General features: G+C 41.2%; 1 protein-coding gene and 1 non-coding gene across 7 annotated transcripts in view; one reads left to right on the plus strand and one right to left on the minus strand.

The window, feature by feature from the left end:
• The first annotated feature begins 4,830 nt into the window (after nucleotides 1-4,830).
• The window catches only part of ABI1 (abl interactor 1), a 134,475-nt gene continuing 121,074 nt past the window's right edge, over nucleotides 4,831-18,231 (plus strand). For 2 of the 6 annotated variants that reach the window (XM_049881797.1, XM_049881798.1), the window contains exon 1: nucleotides 4,832-5,089. In XM_049881797.1, the coding sequence (XP_049737754.1) occupies nucleotides 4,973-5,089 (117 nt within the window). In that variant the 5' untranslated portion in view covers nucleotides 4,832-4,972. Of the gene's footprint in view, nucleotides 5,090-18,231 lie in introns of all 6 variants that reach the window. The other 4 variants (XM_049881799.1, XM_049881800.1, XM_049881802.1 and 1 more) reach the window with 3 other exon arrangements.
• Nucleotides 14,453-14,559, minus strand: LOC126076625 (U6 spliceosomal RNA). Its single transcript, XR_007517552.1, has one exon. It is a non-coding gene; the product is annotated as a U6 spliceosomal RNA (small nuclear RNA).

Below are 18,231 nucleotides of genomic sequence, written 5' to 3' on the forward strand. Positions count from 1 at the left end.
TATTTTTACAGAGAGTTGCACTGTCCGCTGGATAGCAGAAAGACCATTTATCTAGAAGTCAGAGAATTTGAGTTCTATTTTCAGTGTTGTTGTTGTCGTTAGGTGTGATCCAGCCGGTTCTGACTCATAGCGACCCTATGTGCAGCAGAAGGAAACACTGCTATCCTCACAGTTGTTGCTATGTTTGAGCCCATTGTTGTAGCTGCTGTGTCAATCCATGTCATTAAGGGTCTCTCTCTTTTTTGCTGACCTTCTACTAGCTCTGTTAGCGGTGGGCTGCTAACCCAAAGGTGAGCAGTTTGAACCCACCCCTCGCTCTGTGGGACAAAGACGTGGCAGCCTACTTCTGCAAAGATTTACAGGCTTGGAAGCCTTATGAGGCGGTTCTATTCTGTCCTGTAGGGTGGCTATGAGTCGGAATTGGCTCCACGGCAGTGAGTTTTCTACTAAGCATGAAGTCCTTCTCCAGGGAGTGGTCCCTCCTGATAACATGTCCGAAGTACGTGAGACAAAGTCTTGGCATCCTCACTTCCGAGGAGCATTCTCGCTGTACTTCCAAGACTGATTTGTTTGTTATTCTGGCAGTCCATAGTATATTCAATATTCTTTGCCAACATTATAATTCAAAGGCATCAGTTCATCTTCCGTCTTCCTTATTCATTGTCCAGTTTTTGCATGCATATAAGGTCATTGAAAATACTATGGCTAGGCTTAGTTACACCTTAGTTGTCTTAGTTATCTAGTGTTGGTATAACTGAAATACCACAAGTGGATGGCTTTAGCAAAGAGTAATTTATTCTCTCACAGTCTAGTAGGTTACAAGTCCAAATTCAGGGTGTCAGCTCCAGGGGAAGGTTTGTCTCTTTTTTGGCTCTGGAGGAAGGTCCTTGTCCTCAATCATCCCATGGTTGAGGAGCTTCTCAGGCACAGGGATCCCGGGTCCAAAGGACATGATCTGCTCCTGGTGCTGCTTTCTTGGTAGTATAAAGTCCCCAGCTCTCTGATGCTTCCCTTTCCTTTTATCTCTTGAGAGATAAAAGGTGGTGCAGGCCACACCCCAGGGGAACTCTCTTTACCTTGGATCAGGGAGGTGACTGAGTAAAGGTGGTGTTACAATCCCACCCTAATCCTCTCAACCTAAGGTTATAATCACAAACCGGAGGACAACCACACAATACTGGGAATCATGGCCTAACCAAGTTGATACACACATTTTTTGGGGGACATAATTCAATCCATGACATTCGTTCTCGAAGTGACATTTTTGCTTTTTAACACTTTAAAGAAGTCTTTTGCAGCAGATTTGCCCAATGCAATACATCATTTGATTTCTTGACTGCTGCTTACTATTTCTATTTTCAGTGCCCTTAGCTAAATCTCTAAGCTTAAGTTTCCTTACCTGGTAAAGAAATAAAATAATATTTACCTTGTTTATCTCTCAGAGTTGTTGTGAGCATTAAACAAGTCTGATAGTACTTTGAGTAATAGTAATTCAGTATCATCTCCTTAATCATTCCCCCAATGTTGTTGAAATGTATAAATATATGGATATATGCAGGCTCACGTAGAGACCAAGATCAAGAATATAACACATTTCCACTACTTGAATTAAATCCTGTTGAATGTAATTGGATTAATGATAAAACTTGAAGCAAGACCGTTGTGCCTATTCCAGACAATTAGTAAAAGTAACCCATTCATTGATTGATGGACCTTAGAATCCTTGACAGGGACTATGGTGTTTTTCTCAGTTTAATATAATGGTAGTGGCTAGGGGCAGTTATTTCTTTTATGTAGCAGACTTAAGTTCCTCCTTGGGAAGGTTGAATATGTTATGGCCCCTAGTATAAGTAATAAGGAGCCCTGGCTGTGCAATGGTTAAGCACTCAGCAGCTAACTGAAAGGTTCATGATTTGAACCTGCCCAACGTCTCCGTGGGAGAAAGACCTGGCGATTTGCACCCCTAAAGATTACAGCCAAGAAAACTCTGTGGGGCAGTTCTCTGTCACACAGGGTCACCATGAGTTGGAATCGATTCAATGGCACCCAACATCAACAAGTAGAGGTAATATTCAATAAATACTTTTGACGGATTGATCTTTTTATTTGATTGTGTGGTGTTACCATTTCTATCCTTGTGATTCTAAATGGCTACGTGGAGAGCTATGAAAATGGATTTTCAAACAATCTTTAAGTTAACTTCCTTTTTGGCCTTTGGACAACACTTTTCATAACCCATTATACCAGAAGCATTTCATATTTTCAGTGAAACTAAAAGGTTAAAATATAGGGCTTTTTGAAACTCTTCCAAAGCAGCTGATAATCAGGAAAAAAAAAAAATGATTTTACACAACCTACAGAAACAAAAACAGTAGGGTGAGACATGCAAAGGAGTCAGAGAAAAGAAATTAGGACGGGACAGCATTAAAAACCATGCATGTTTTGTTTTTGAGGTTCTATAATTTTGACATTCGGTTGGATCACCTTTCTTGGGAATAGGCATAAATATGGATCTCTTCCAGTCAGTTGGCCAGGAAGCTGCCTTCCATATTTCTTGGCACAGATGAGTGAGCACCTCCAGAGCTAGAACCGTTTGTTGAAACATCTCAGTTGATATTCCCTCAATTCCTGGAGCCTTGTTTTTCGCCGATGCCTTCAGAGCAGCTTGGACTTCTTCCTTCAGTATCATTGGTTCCTGATCATATGCCACCTCTTGAAGTAGTTGAACATCAACTAATTCTTTTTGGTATAATGACTCTGTGTATTCCTTCCATCTTCTTTTGATCCTTCCTGCATTGTTTAATATTTTCCCCATAGAATCCTTCAGTATTGCAACTCGAGGCTTGAATTTTTCCTTCAGTTCTTTCAGCTTGAGAAACGCCGAGTGTGTTCTCTCCTTTTGGTTTTCCATCTCCAGCTCTTTGCACATGTCATCATAATACTTTACTTTGTCTTCTCAAGACTTGCTTTGAAATCTTCTGTTCAGTTCTTTTACTTCATCGATTCTTCCTTTTGCTTTAGCTGGTCGACGTTCGAGAGCAAGTTTCAGAATCTCCTCTGACATCCATCTTGGTCTTTTCTTTCTTTCCTGTCTTTTCAGTGACCTCTTGCTTTCTTCATGTATGTCCTTGATGTCATTCCACAACTTGTCTGGTCTTCAGTCACTAGTGTTCAGTTCATCAAATCTATTCTTGAGATGGTCTCTAAATTCAGGTGGGATGTACATAATGTCATATTTTGGCTCTCGTGGACTTGCTCTGATTTTCTTCAGTTTCAGCTTGAACTTGCATATGAGCAGTTGATAATCTGTTCCACAGTTGGCCCCTGGCCTTGTTCTGACTGATGATATTGAGCTTTTCCATCATCTCTTTCCACAGATGTAGTCAATTTGATTCCTGTGTACTCCATCTGGTGAGGTCCATGTGTATAGTCGCTGTTTATGTTGGTGAAAGAAGGTATATGCAATGAAGAATTTGTTGGTCTTGCAAAATTCTATTATTCAATCTCCGGCATTGTTTCTGTCACTAAGGCCATATTTTCCAACTACTGATCCTTCTTCTTTGTTTCCAACTTTCGTATTCCAATCGCCAGTAATAATCAATGCATCTTGATTGCATGTTCAATCAATTTCAGACTGTAGCAGCTGATAAAAATCTTTTGTTTCTTCATCTTTGACCCTAGTGGTTGGTGCGTAAATTTGAATAATAGTCGCATTAACTGGTCTTCCTTGTAGGCGTATGGATATTATCCTATCACTGACAGCGCTGTGCTTCAGGATCTTGAAACGTTTCTTTTGACAATGAATGCAACACCATTCCTCGTCAAGCTGTCATTCCCAGCATAGTAGAGTATATGATTGTCCGATTCAAAATGGCCAATACCAGTCCATTTCAACTCACTAATGCCTAGGATATTGATGTTTAGCCATTCCATTTCTGTTTTAAAGATTTCCAATTTTCCACGTCTGTCCGCTTGTCCTACTGTGGGGACTTGAGTGTTCCTGTGATGCTGGAAGCTATGCCACCGGTATTCAGGTACCAGCAGGGTCACCCATGGAGGACAGGTTTCAGCTGAGCTTCCACACTAAGACTAGGAAGAAAGACCCGGCAGTCTACTTCTGAAAAGCATTAGCCAGTGAAAACCTTAGGAATAGCAGCTTTTTACTAATGATAAGACGTACAAAAAAAAAAAAAGGTGGTGATAAGTGCTGTTCATTGTAACTCAAATACATCTTAAGTCGAGGATTACCTATAAATATTTGGAGTTTTCCATATTCTATCCATTTTTAAGGAGCCCTGGTGGTGCAGTATCTAAGCGTTAAGGCTGCAGGCGAAAAGATCATAGTGTGAATCCACCAACAGCTCCTTGGAAACCCTATAGGGCAGTTCTACTCTGTCCTATAGGGTCGCTATGAGATGGAATCTACTTGATGGTAACGGGTTAGGTTTTGGTTTTATCCCTTTTTAATACTAACCGGAATCCATGGCTCTTATTTATCCACATTCGGTTGCTAAAGCTCTGTAGCTCCACAGCCTTGGGGGAGGTGGGACGGTTTTCTTCTCCAGCATCACCCTATTGCGCCATCTACCGGAGCTGTCAGGAAATTCCAGACCTAAAATCACCGCCTCTGGTCAAGATTCCCTAGTTACACTCCTCCCCGACGCCTGCGCTTCAGATGAGAAGTCTAGCCTATCAGAGACTACAATTCCCAGAAGACCGTGCAAAAAAAAAAAAAAATCCCTCTCTCTAGGAGTTAGGAACGATCGCGAGAGAACGAGGTTAAGGCGGCTGCGCGAAGTGGGTAGAAGGGGGTGGAGAGAGCGAGGAGGAAGAGGAGGAGGTACCGTCCCACAATACCAGGCGGGAGGGCGGTAGGCGGTTTGTATCCGGGCTGTGAGGTGCTCGGAGCCTCCGCGGACCTCGCTGCCGCTGTCTCTTTAACGCGAGAGGAAGCGATGCGGAGGGGTGGAAAATGGCAGAGCTGCAGATGTTACTAGAGGAGGAGATCCCGTCTGGCAAGAGGGCGCTGATAGAGAGTTACCAGAACCTGACCCGGGTGGCGGACTACTGTGAGAACAACTACATACAGGTGAGGAGCGCGGGCGGGCGGGCAGACGCTGCCCGGGCCGAGGACGCGCCGCCGGCCGCCGGAGTGACCAGCCCCCTGGGCGGGGTGGGGAACTGCCTAACCTCAGCCTCTGCCTCAGCTCCAACCCCAACCCCAAGCCCAGCCGCCAGAGAGCAAGTGGCAGGGTTGAGTGAGTCGGGCTGTGATACAGGAAGTGGCTCTGGTGGTTGAAACCGATAGAAGGGGAGAGAGAAAATGGGCGAGGGACCCGGGAGCCCGCCGCCACCGCAGCCGGGCGGCCCCCTGACGCCCGCCTCCCCGCAGGCTCGACCCCACGAGTCTCGCTGCCCTTCGGCAGCCCTCCCTTCTCCGTGCTTCTGTCCCGGGGACCCAGCTGCTGCCCCGCTGCCTCTCCGCCGGGGAGGGGGGGTCTGGAACCGGGAGAAGGGAGAGGAAAGGGCAGGGAAGAGGCTAAGGGAGAAGCAGCAGAAGGGACAGGAAAAGCGGGGTGTGCTTCGGGGAGGGTGGGGTGGGGGCAGTTATGTCAGTTCAACCCAGAGGGTGTGTCGTTTACTTATTTATTTTTTAAAAAAATTTGTCATGAGTCACATTACACAGACCTCCCTAAGGAGAGGAGAAGCGGGTGTGGAGTAAGGGAGGGCCTTTGAGAGAACTTAATCTTAAAATTCCTTTAATTGACGGTTTGTAAATCTGCCTGCCTGTCCGTTTTCAAGTCGGGTTTTTCGGTCTCATCATTTTCACTTCCGCTCCACTGCAATGTAGTCTAGAGGTTGTTAAGGAGTATCGTTATTATAAAACGTAAATTATTCTTAACTACTTGGAAAAATATCTTACTCTCTCTTCCGCCTAAAGTTCTTGAACCCTTGGCTTCACAAGTAACTTAGAATGGTGTAACCGCCGTTTTCTGAAGTTTCCCTGTTTCCAACCTATGTGCACGTGTAGAATATGAATCCAAATAGATTACCGAACCTTTGAACCAGAACGTAAAATAGCTGTTATTGCAAATTTATTGGAAAATTCTTGGGCCCTTATCTGTGATATAAGCTTGTTTTTATTTTAATGCTTGAAAGTGAATTATATGTGTAGTAGTTTGCTTTGCGGTTCATTAACTGTGTAAACCAACAGTTTGCTGTAGAAGCAAATGAAGTAGCAGACTTTTGTATCAGTATAATGACACCCAAAAATTGCTTGTTATTGGTAAGGCATGACAGAACGTGCTTTGAAAGGTTAGAGGTATTGCAATTCAGAACTGAAGTATTTTTAGAAATGCCTTCGATGTGATTATCATTTTTAAGAACCAATGACTTCTGTATTGGCAAATGCATTTCCTCTTACTTTATAGGCAGAGGTGCTGTTTTCAAAATATTTTAATTATTTCTAAGTTTTTTTATTAGTAACATTGTCTCTTCAGTAGCATTACTAGGACTTTATCTTCACAAATTTTTTCAAGCATTTACTTAGGAATTTTACTGATAAGTAAAGTTGTTGAATGCCTGCCACATCTACTGTATTACTACTTGTTTTTTCAAACTGTATTTAGCGTTTAAAAAAATCACTTTAAACTCTAGTAGAAATGTGGATATAGTTTACAAATAGAAAAGTGGTTTTGTAGTTAGTCAGTATTAAAAATATGCAATTTTTATTCAACCCAGCATGAAAAGCTTTAAAATTGAGGCGAACCTTATTTGCTGAAGATCTTGAAGATTTTGAAACTCAGACAGCTTAGAAAGTTAAATTGCCCCCATCCCAGAAAAGCCATTTCTTAACAGAAGTCAGTAGATAAGTACTTCATAAAGGGGAGATTCCTTTTTGTTTTGCATGTTGGGAAATCTGACAAGTATATGGTGTGGTAACTGCTACACGTTGGCAACAGTTGGTAACTGCAAACATGTTTTAACCTGTCTGTTGGCTATTTCTTTTTCAGATGGTTGTATGCTGTAAAGGTGTTTCTTAATTTTCTTTTTTCTCTCTGACCCCTTTTCCTTCTCCCTCATACCACCGTCGTGTAATTTTGAAGTACTTTTAAACTTCATTGGTAATTTCCCTAATTAAGATGTCATGTTATTTCTCATAGTCTTTCACTTTCTAAAATATTAGTACCATGGTATCGAGTCATCGCCAGTGGCCTCAAGGTTTTTTTTTTTTGGTGGTCCTAAACTTGACTTCAGGTCCCTGGGGGGTGCATACAGATTGCATTTGACCACTAACCAAAAGGTTGGCAGTTCAAACCCATCCAGTAGTGCTGTGGAAGAAAGGCCTGGTGACCTTGCATTTACACTCAAGAAAACCCTGTGAAACTCAGTTGTAACATATGGGGGTTGCCATGAGTCGGAATCAACTAGATGAGAGTGGGTTTGTTTTTTAAACTTGCCTCCAGTGAGGTATTCTGATCTCGTCCTTACCTGCTGTTGACTCAGCCTCCCACTCATGGTGACCCCACGCACAACAGAATGAATGCGGTTCAGGCCTGTGTCATCCCCATGATTGGTTATGGGTGGGACCGTTGCGATTCATAGGGTTTCCATTGACTGATTTTTAGAAGTATGTCACCTGACCTTTCTTCTTGGTGGTCCCTGTCGGTCTGGAGGCTCTGATGAAACCTGTCCAGCATCATACCAGCGTGCAGTCCACCACTGACAGATGGATGATAGCTGGGCATGAGGTGCTGTGGCCAGAATCAGACCCAGGTCTCGCTCATGGAATGGGGGAATTCTACCACTGAACTGGGGGTGACGGGTGGGGGAGATGAAATTCTCACACAGCAGTGATTATCTTAATACCTCAGTAGCCCTTTAAGCTTTAGGCTGCATGATTCAGGTCACTAGCTGCCATCCTTAGGGGCACAGACAGGCTGAAGATGATGAAGACTGATTACCTTTGCAGAACTTGATGTATCTTTAGGGTGGCAGGTGATGCTGCTGACTTTGGTGCCCATGCATAGGGAACAGATAATACCAGAAATACCTATTTGGTTATCTGTTGAGATCATTCTGTATCCTTTCTGTGACCCTGATTTGGGTTATAAACAACACACTGGATAAACATTCCTTCTGTCAGGGAAAGTATACAACCCGAACCCAGTGCCGTTGAGTTGATTCCGACCATAGCAACCCTATGGGACAGAGTAGAACTGCCCCATTAAAGTTTCCAAGGAACGCCTGGCAGATTCGAACTGCCCACCCTTTGGTTAGAAGCTGTAGAACTTAACCACTACACCACCAGGGTTTCCAGGGAAAGTATAATCAAAAACAAAAAAACAAAACCTGTTGTATTCGAGTAGATTCCAACTCATAGAGACCCTATAGGACGGAGTAGAACTGCTCCATAGAATTTCTAAGGAGTGCCTGGTGGACTCGAACTGCTGACCTTTTGGTTAGCAGCTGTAGCACTTAACTGCTATGCCACCAGGGAAAGTATGCAGCTACTTATATTCTGAGAATTTCTTATGCCCAAGGGGAGTTAAGTTATTGCCTGGGTGATTTTTATCCTGAGAATTAAAATTTTATTTTGGTGTTTTCTCAGTGTTGAAGTATAGTCTAGTTTAGCTAAGTTCTTTGGGTTGTAGTGCAATTGAGTCCTTGAAGCAGTTTATTAGCTCTTTGGGTTCTGTTGACTTTAACTATTAAATTGTATTTTTAATAGCAAAACTTCTCAAAGGATTGCATTATCTTAAAAAGGACAGGATTTTTGAAGTTGATATGGAGGAATGATATTCAAAATAGAAAGTGCTTTTCATACAAACCAAAACCAAACCCGTTGCCGTCGAGTGGAGTGGATTCCGACTCATAGGGACCGTATCGTTCAGGGTAGAACTGCCCCATAGAGTTTCCATGGAGCGCCTGGTGGACTTGAATTGCCGACCTTTTGGTTAGCAGCCGCAGCACTTGACCACTACGCCACCAGAGTTTCTGTTTTGAAAAACTCTTTGCCTTTTCTACCTTATGTTTAATGTGACCAGTTTGAGTTTTTCTGACAGTCACTGTATAACTTGAACACACTTATTCATGTGACCAGTTTCCTTTGCTTTACCTCAGGGTTCATACTGCCTTTGTTGTGTTGCTATTTTGGGGAATAGGAAGGGAAGCTAAGTGAAAAAGAGTAGAAACTGCTTAAACAAGGTTTCTCAGGATGCATATTGCTAGCTTGGGCAAGGGCAGCAAGTCTTTCCATACAGCTTAACTTTTCAACTTAATTTATTTTTTCTTATTCTATTGCCTGAAGTTCCACCAACCAGAGTTTCATATGAGTTAACAAGTATGTTCAAAGGCCTGGGAGTATAAAGGGGATGTCATCAGTAGTATCTCACTGTGAGTTACTTAGTTTAGCTCACTTTTCTCATTTGCTCACTAAGCACATTTGATCTTAGAAGACAGGTGATTTTTGAACAGGAGGACTTGGAGTAGGTAAAAAGCTAACATTTCTTGTACTGCACAGTTTATGCCAGCTCGTAAATTGTCACTTAATTATTACAGTAGTCCTATAATTTTTTTTGAAGCAGATGAACAACAGCTCAAGATTCAGAGAAGTTTACATGGCCTTAAGTTCCAAAGCTTGTGTGGGATAATGACCAGAGTGAAACCCAGATCTTTGATTCCACATCCTAAATTCTTGTCAAGAAGGCCTGAATGGGGTGCATAGCGCAATGTAAGGGATACAAAGAACATGCAAACAGGGTAGTAAAGAATAGAGTTGATATAATTTCTTCTTTTTGTTGAGTGTCTACTTTGTTACAACCTCTACTGGTTGTTTTGTGTTATCTTTAATCTTTACAAAACGTCTCCATGATAGGCAGTACCCTCTTACAGATAAGGAAATTAGGACTCAGAAAAGTTAAAGAAATTTTCTTAGTTCGTGCAGTTACTAATTTCTGCCTAATTCTGACAAGCTGCACAGACTATGCTGTTTTCATATCCTCCTAGTCTTTGGACACAAACGTATGTGTACAGCCTAGAACTCAGACTCAGTTCAGGAATGTCATAGAATAAGTTGACTCTTTTTGGGCAAGTGTGGGAGCCTAACAAACTATTCTATCATTGTTTTTTTGAAAATGGGCTCTGAGTTCCAAGTTGCAAATACAAGAAGAGGTATGTTTGTAATTTGGGGACTGCTTTATTTCCTTTTTTTAAATTGTGCTTTAGGTGAAAGTTTAGAGCTCAAGTTAACTTCTCATACAAAAATTTGTATACATATTGTTATGTGACCCTAGTTGCAATCCCTATCACGTGACAGCACACTCCCCCTTTCTACCCTGCATTTCCCGTATCCATTCAACCAGCTCCTATCCCTTTCTGCCTTCTCATCCTGCCTCCGGACAGAAGCTGCCCTTTACTCTTGTGTATCTACTTGAACTATGAAGCACATGCTTCTCAAGTATTATTTTATGTTTTATAGTTCAGTCTAATCTTTGTCTGAAGAGTTGGCTTCGGGAGTGGTTTTAGTTCTGGGTTAACAGAGTCCAGAGGCCATGTCGTCTGGGGTTCCTCTAGTCTCAGACCCTTAAGTCTGGTCTTTTTACATGAATTTGACTTCCTGCTCCGTCAGGAACTCTCTGTTGTGTTCCCTGTCAGGGCGGTCATTGGTGGTAGCTTGGTGCCATCTCGTTCTTAAGGTCTCAGGCTGATGGAGTCTGTGGTTTATGTGGCCCTTTTGTCTCTTGGGCTAATATTTTCCTTCTGTTTTTGGTGTTCTTCATTATCCTTTGCTCCAGTAAGTTGGGACCAATTGATGCATCTTAGATGGCCACTTGCTTTATTTTTTGAAGTGTTGAACTATAGGAAGTATAGGCTAGTTTTTCACTGAGCTCCATGGGTCCATTCTATGCATCCTTGCCTGCTTTTTCTACTATGATTCAGCTTTGCAATTGTGGTAAGAAAATTTGTATAAGAATTAGCAGAATTTGACAAAAAATGTCTTGTAACATTTCAGGTAGTTCTGATAATACAAAGTAGGCTCAACTAAGACAATCAAAATGATTGAGGAGATAAGGGTACCACTATATAAGAATACCAAAAGCAAAACAAAAAACCCAAACCCATTACCATCAAGTTGATTCCGATACGTGGCGACCCTGATAGGACAGAGTAGAACTGCCCCATAGGAATTCCAAGGAGTGTGTGGTGGATTTGAACTGCTGACCTTTTATTTAGCAGCCAAATGCTTAACCACTGCACCGCCTGGGCAGGGTGGTGCAAATGGTTAAGTGTGCTGAACTACTACTAGCTGAAAGGTTGGCAGTTCACACCTACCCAGAGGTACCTTGGAAGACGGGCCTGGCCATCTCCTTCTGAAGGTTACACAGCCTTGAAAACCCTTTGGAGCAGTTTTACACTCTACACGTGGGGTTGCTGTGAGTTGGAGTGACTCGAAGGCAACCAACAACAACACATTAAGAACATACTAGAAAGACTAGAATTCTTAGAATTGCTCTTTGAATTTTTTAGTAAAACTGGTTAAAGTTAGAGATATAGGGTAGAAATGTAAGTAAGTCAAACAAGACTTGAGATAATTTTACAGATGAAGTTAATTGATAAGTTGATGTATACCATGTTACAACTTTATTAATACTGCTGTCACGTGTGATACTGGGGTGGGTAGATCAGGATCTGACAGTGTATCAATTCTTAGGAATAAGAATGGAATATTGTATCAGTTCTTACTAATATACTGTCAAGGAGAAAACTGAATTTTTTTAGGGACATATACTATTTGAAAATTTGTATTAAAACTAATGTCCTCTGTCTCTTTTTCTTTTGAAACTTTAATATTCAGAAGAGCTTTATGTGTGATAATTCAGTCTAGTCCTAGCCTACATAGATCCTTAGTTTTAGTATGTTTCTTTAGAGAGAGTTTTAAGAACATTTTTGAATTAATCCCTTAGGATGAAGAGATTTTTCTGCTTCCTCCTGTGTGCTTCTGTTTTCTCCAGTTGATTTTGATAGTTGAGGCTCGCTCATGTGCCTTTTAGTGGAAGAGAAGTACTTGGGCAATTGGGGGTCTGATCTATGACCATTTACAGTAACCCTATTGTCAGTGAAATTATGTCCTAAGAACCAGACATGGGTAAGTTAACAGACAATATATTAGCCAGAAAGGAACAGTGCTAGTACTGGGACAAGAGGTTGAAGCAAACCTTGGGAGAGGATGCAGATGTAATTTGATAAAATCCATTAACAAGTGGTATTATGAAAGTAAGGTATAAATAATAGTTAAATGTGAATTTTAGCGGGACTGTGTATTTTCTAAGGAGCCCTAGTGGTGCAGTGGTTAAGTGCTCGGCTGCTAACTGAAAGGTCAGCGGTTCAAACCCACCAGCTGCTCCATGGGAGAAAGATTTGGCAGTATGCTTCCGTAAAGATTTACAGCCTTGGAAACCCTAAGGGCCAGTTTTACTCTGTCCTGTAAGGTCGTTATGAGTTGGAATCAACTCCATGGCAACTGGTGTGTATTTTTCTAACATCTTTTTGTGTTGATTATAATTTTTATTGAAGATATGATTTGTGTTTAGAAGAAATAATAGCCAAACTCCAGAACTACAAACTGTTTAATGACCTTAATATTTAAGACAGTGTTCCAAAAAGTAAGGGATTTTTTTTTTTTTAAGTACAGTATTGAGAAGGAAAGATACTAGGGAAAAGGGCAATTAGCTGACCTAGTCATTTTAGCAGTGAACATCCTTTCCTTAGAAAGGAGACAAGGCTTGTATTTTAGTTCTACCACTCTGCGTCAACCCAAAGAAGTGTGCTTAATCATGTATTTACTAACTTTCTCCATTGACAAAATGAAACTTTCTTAAATAGTTGGTAGTTAGTGAACCAGGGTTTGCAAAGAAAATCCCAAAGCAGAACAAACAAAAAGCCCAATTTTAGTTAATTTATTGGAGGAAGATAATATGTGTATTTTCTACCAAGAGGGTTCCAGTTTTGATATGCTTTTCCACCTAACCATTTCCTTACACACAACACATAGATGTTCAGCAGATGTTTGTAGCATTGAGTTTTATGTTGATTAAAGCATATTTGTGGGACCATCTTAAGAGCCCTGATGGTGCAGTGGTTGAGTGCTTGGCTGCTAACTGAATGGTAGGGAGTTCAAACCCACCTAGCACTTGAGAAAGACCTGATGATGATCTGCTCCTGTAAAGATTACAGCCTACAAAACCTTATTGGACAGTTCTACTCTGTCACATGGGGTTGCTATGAGTTAAAAATCCACTCGACAGTACCTACCAACAACAGGACCATCTCAAGTATAGTTTAAAGTACAAAGAAACTAATTTTAAATCTTATTTTACTAATTATTAGCATGATAATTAAAAACTCATTGTAGTATACCAGTGTTCATTGTAGCATAGCGCTTTTCACAATAGCCAAAATATGGTAACAACAGAAATGTCCATCAACAGATGAATGGATAAACAAAATGGTATTTACATACAGTGGGAATATTACTCAGCCATAAAGAGAAATGAAGTCCTGATGCATGCTACAACATGGATGAACCTTGGAAACATCACACTGAGTAAGATAAGTCAGTCACAACAGTACGAAAACTGTATGATCTCACTTATATGAAATAAGCAAGTACATAGAAACCAAAGATGATTAATGGTTACTGGGTGGGAGGAGGGGAGAAAGGGGGAGTTTTTGCTGGGGCGGGGGGCGTTCTGTTTATGTTAATGGTGGTAGAATAACTTGGAAAAGGATAGCAATAGCGGTGGTATAACATGAAGAATGTATCCATGTATGTATGTGCCACATTTTGTTTGGGCTTTTGTGAATGGTGATGCCATGAAAATTTCTGTAGACGTATTTGAGTGCCTGTTTTCAATTCTTTTAAGTATATACCTTAGAGAGGCTCATAAAGAAATATTGTCATGAAATACATAAAAAGGAACATTATTGAATTTGCACTTAGATAATTCTGAATTTCTACTTCAAACTGTTAAGTGCTTGTTTACCAAGCCAAAGGCTGGAGGTTTAAATCCACCCAGAAACACTTTGGAAGAATGTTCTGGCAATCTACTTTCCAAAAATCAGCCATTGAAAGCACTTTGGAGCATGGTTCTATTCTAACACAAATGGGATCGCCAGAAGTCTGAATCGACTACATGGCAACTGGTTTTTACACTTTTTATATCTTTTCAAAAAATAATAGTGTGTTTTCAGTAAAAGTTTACATAGCAAATTAGGTTCCCATTTAACGGTTTCTACACAAATTGTTCATTGATATTGGTTGTATTCTTCACAATGTGTCAGCTTTCTTGTTATTTCTGTTCTGGTTGTTCTGTTTCCAGTAATCTAGTTTCCCTGTCCCCTTGACCTTCACATCTTTGTTTTAAAGTAATTGCTGACAATTTGGTCTCATAAAAATATGAAATGCTTCACAAATTTGCATGTTATCTTTATGCAGGGGCCATGCTAATCATCTCTGTCTCATTCCAATTTTAGTATATGTGCTGCCAAAGCGAGCACCAGTTTTTTTTTATCTTTATCCCTTATCTCCTTACTGAATTTGTCTACCCAGAATTTATACATCTAGTCTTCTGTATTAGAAAATGGCCCTCTGACTTTATATCCTACCCTAGTAACTGACCTATCTCTCCTTTATTACTTAGCTTGTTTTCTTAAAACTATTGTCTGCGTCTTCCTCCGTCCCTCATCTTGCATTCACTCTTGAACCTGTTCTGTCTATACATGTGGATACACATGGAGGTGGTTGGATGATTTGGTGATGTGGGGACCACGTAGTGCTTGTCTGCACCTATTTTTTCTCACTGAAGTATAATATGGGATCATCCCAGGAGGATGAGGGAGAGGTAGATGTTTTGAAGTTTGAGCATAAAGTGTGAAATAGACCTTTCAGAGATAATTTATTAGAAAGGGTAGTGGGAACAGTGAGCAGTTTTGTATGTCCATTTGAGGTTTTTTCCCCCAACACCTGCCATCCATTTATTTAATTATTCAGTTCAAATATGTACGCACAGTGGTTTCGAAGTTTTTAACCTGTGCCCCTATGGGAACAACTTCATCAACTGGAGTACAGTTTTTATGCACAGTTTCTTTGGCTGTTAGCCATTCAGATACCATTCATTTCCAAAGTTATTTAAGTGAGGTTGTTTGGTATGTTTGTAATACAGTTAGATTATTTTGTCAAATTATGCATTCCACCCTGAAATCCCCTGACCTCCTAAATTATTTTTTAATTTGCGTACATTAAAGTTCACTCTTTGTACTGCAAAATTCTATGTATGGATTTTGCCCAATGGGCATCATGTATCCAGCATCACAGACCCAGGGGAATAGTTTCACCTCGCTAAAGAATTTCCTGTGCTTTAACTATTCAGCCCTCCACCCCTTCCCCCAAACCCCGGGCTTTACTGATTTTTTACTGCTCTTTATTTTTGCCTTTTCTAAAATGTCATATAAGTGAAATTATACCGTATGTAGCCGTTTCAAACTGGGTTCTTAGAAATATTCATTTAAGATTCATCCATGTGTTTTTGTGGTTTGTTAGCTTATTTTTATAGCTGAATAACATACATGTATGTGTGTGAATTAACAGACTGTGGTATGTATGTATAATACCTATTGAAAGACATCTTGGTTGCTCCCATTTTAAGATTATGAATAAAACTGTTATAAACATCCACACGCAGGTGGTTTTTTCCAGGTAACTTTTCACCTCAGTTGAGTAAATACCTAGGCACGAAATACCTGCGTCATTCTGTTATACATAAGGTCACTGTGAGTGAGATCGGACTTGTTGGCAACTAAAAACAACAAATAGTGGGTTTAGTTTTGTAAGAAAATGACAAATTGTCTCCCAAAGTGACTGTAACATTTTGCATTACCATCACTGATGAATGAGACTTCCTGTTGCTCCACACTCTCATCAGCATGTGGTATTATCCGTTTTTTTTTGGTTTAGGGCCATTCTTTTTTATTGTACTTTAGATGAAGGTTTACAGAACAGACTAGCTTCTCATTAAACAATTAGTACACGCATTGTTTTGTGACATTGGTTGCCAACCCCACAACATGTCAACATTCTCCCCTTCTTGACCTTGGGTCCCCTGTTACCAGGTTTCCTGTCCCCTCCTGCCTCCTCATCGTTGTCCCTGGGCTGATGTGTCCCTTTATTCTCGTTTTGTATTATGGGCCTGTCTAATCTTTGGCTGAAGTGACTTCATTACTGAGCTGAAGGGGTGTCTGGGGCTATACTCTCAGAGTTTCTCCAGTCTCTGTCAGACCAGTAAGTCTGGTATTTTTTTATGAGTTAGAATTTTGTTCTACATTTTTCTCCAGGTCTGTCCAGGATCCTCAATTGTGATCCCTGTCAGAGCAGTCGGTGGTGGTAGCTGGGTACCATCTGATTGTGCTGGACTCAGTCTGGTGGAGGCTGTAGTACTTGTGTCCGTTTGAGTTTTGTGGTTATAAACTTAAAGTGACTAGTTAGCATTGAAGGGGCCCTGGTGACGCACTTGGTTAAAGCATTTGGCTGCTAACCAGAAGGTCAGCAGTTTTCAACCTACCAGCTGCTGCACGAGAGAAAAGACCTGGTGATCTGCTGCCATAAAGATTAACCAAACCAAAACCAAACCTAGTGCCGTCGAGTCGATTCCGACTCATAGCGACCCTATGGGACAGAGGAGAACTGCATAGAGTTTCCAAGGAGCGCCTGGCAGATTAACCACTATGCTACCAGGGTTTCCCCGTAAAGATTACAACCTAGGAAATCATGCCTGGCAGTTTTACTGTGAGTCGGAATTGACTTGATGGCACACAGCAACAACAGTCAGCATTGTGTTTCTCCAGCAGATTTGATGCCGAAGCGTGAGCTCATAGTAGGAAGTTAAATAGGTTTAAAGTGGGTTGGGGTTTTGTTAGACTAGAACAATGGAAGGAGAGAGAAGCAAAGGAATTAACAGTGGTAGTGTAGTAGTTAAGCATTTGGCTGCTAACCAAAAGGTTGCCAGTTCATATCCACCAGCCACCCCTCGGAAACCCTTTGGAGCAGTTTTACTCTGTCCTGTAGGGTTGCTAGAGTTGGAATCAACTTGATGGCAATGGGTTTGGCTTTTTTTTTTTTTCCAGTTAGGGACTGGTTACGTACTGAACTATAAAATCTAACTCTGGTCAAAAGGGAAGACATGACTAGTGAACAACTGTTAGTATTACTAGGTGGGAAGTTCTGTGGTATCAAAGGATAGTTGGACTAAGTAAACTATAAAGATAGAATTTGGGTGTTCAGAATGTGGGATTTTTGGAAATGATGTAAATCATAGGTAATGTCCATAGGAGTTTTGAGTGTGGTAAAGAAAAAAATTATTGGCGTTAAGGAGGTTAAGCAACAAGGGTTTTGGATGGAGTAATGACAGGAAGAGTGGTGGATCAGTAGCTAGATGCTAAAATCCTTAGAGAAGGAGGAGTGTGATGAGAATGTTGGTAGATGACAGTAATAAGGAGGTTACTTCCTTTGCCATTCCTTCCCTGTCCCACAGGTCAGTTTATACCCTATCAGATGCTCCCGCTGAATCCTATATAATTCCTCTGTAGCCCTCATTACACTTATTTGGTGTAGGTTACCAAGAAGGCAGGGCCAGGTTTGTCTTGTTGATTACCCTATCTCCAGTGCCTGTTGAAAGCCTCACATATAAGCTTTTAGAAGTTCACATGAGTAAATGGCCATCTAAGATACTCCAATGGTCCCACACCATCTGGAGCAAGGGAGAATGAAGAAAACCGAAGGTAGAAGAGAAAGATTAGCCCAAAGGCCCAATGGGCCGTAACTACCATAGCTTCCACCAGACTGAGTCCAGCACAGCTAGATGGTGCCTGGCTACCACGACCAAATGCTGTGATAGGGATCACAATAAAGGCTCCTGGACAGAGCTGGAGAAAAATGTGGAACAAAATTCTAAATGACATAAAAAGACCAGACTTACTGGTCTGACAGAGACTAGAAAAACACTGAGAATATGGCCCCTGGCTCCCTTTATTCTCAGTACTGAAGTCACTTCTTAGGTTCACCCTTCATCCAAAGATTAGGCAGGCCCACAAAACAGACAATAATACACATAGCTCAACCATGTATACTAGACTAAATGGGCACAGCAGCCCAGGGGCAAGGATGAGAAGGCAGGA

The sequence above is a fragment of the Elephas maximus genome, chromosome 4 (genome assembly GCF_024166365.1).
Source record: "Elephas maximus indicus isolate mEleMax1 chromosome 4, mEleMax1 primary haplotype, whole genome shotgun sequence".
Taxonomy (NCBI): Eukaryota; Metazoa; Chordata; class Mammalia; order Proboscidea; family Elephantidae; genus Elephas; species Elephas maximus.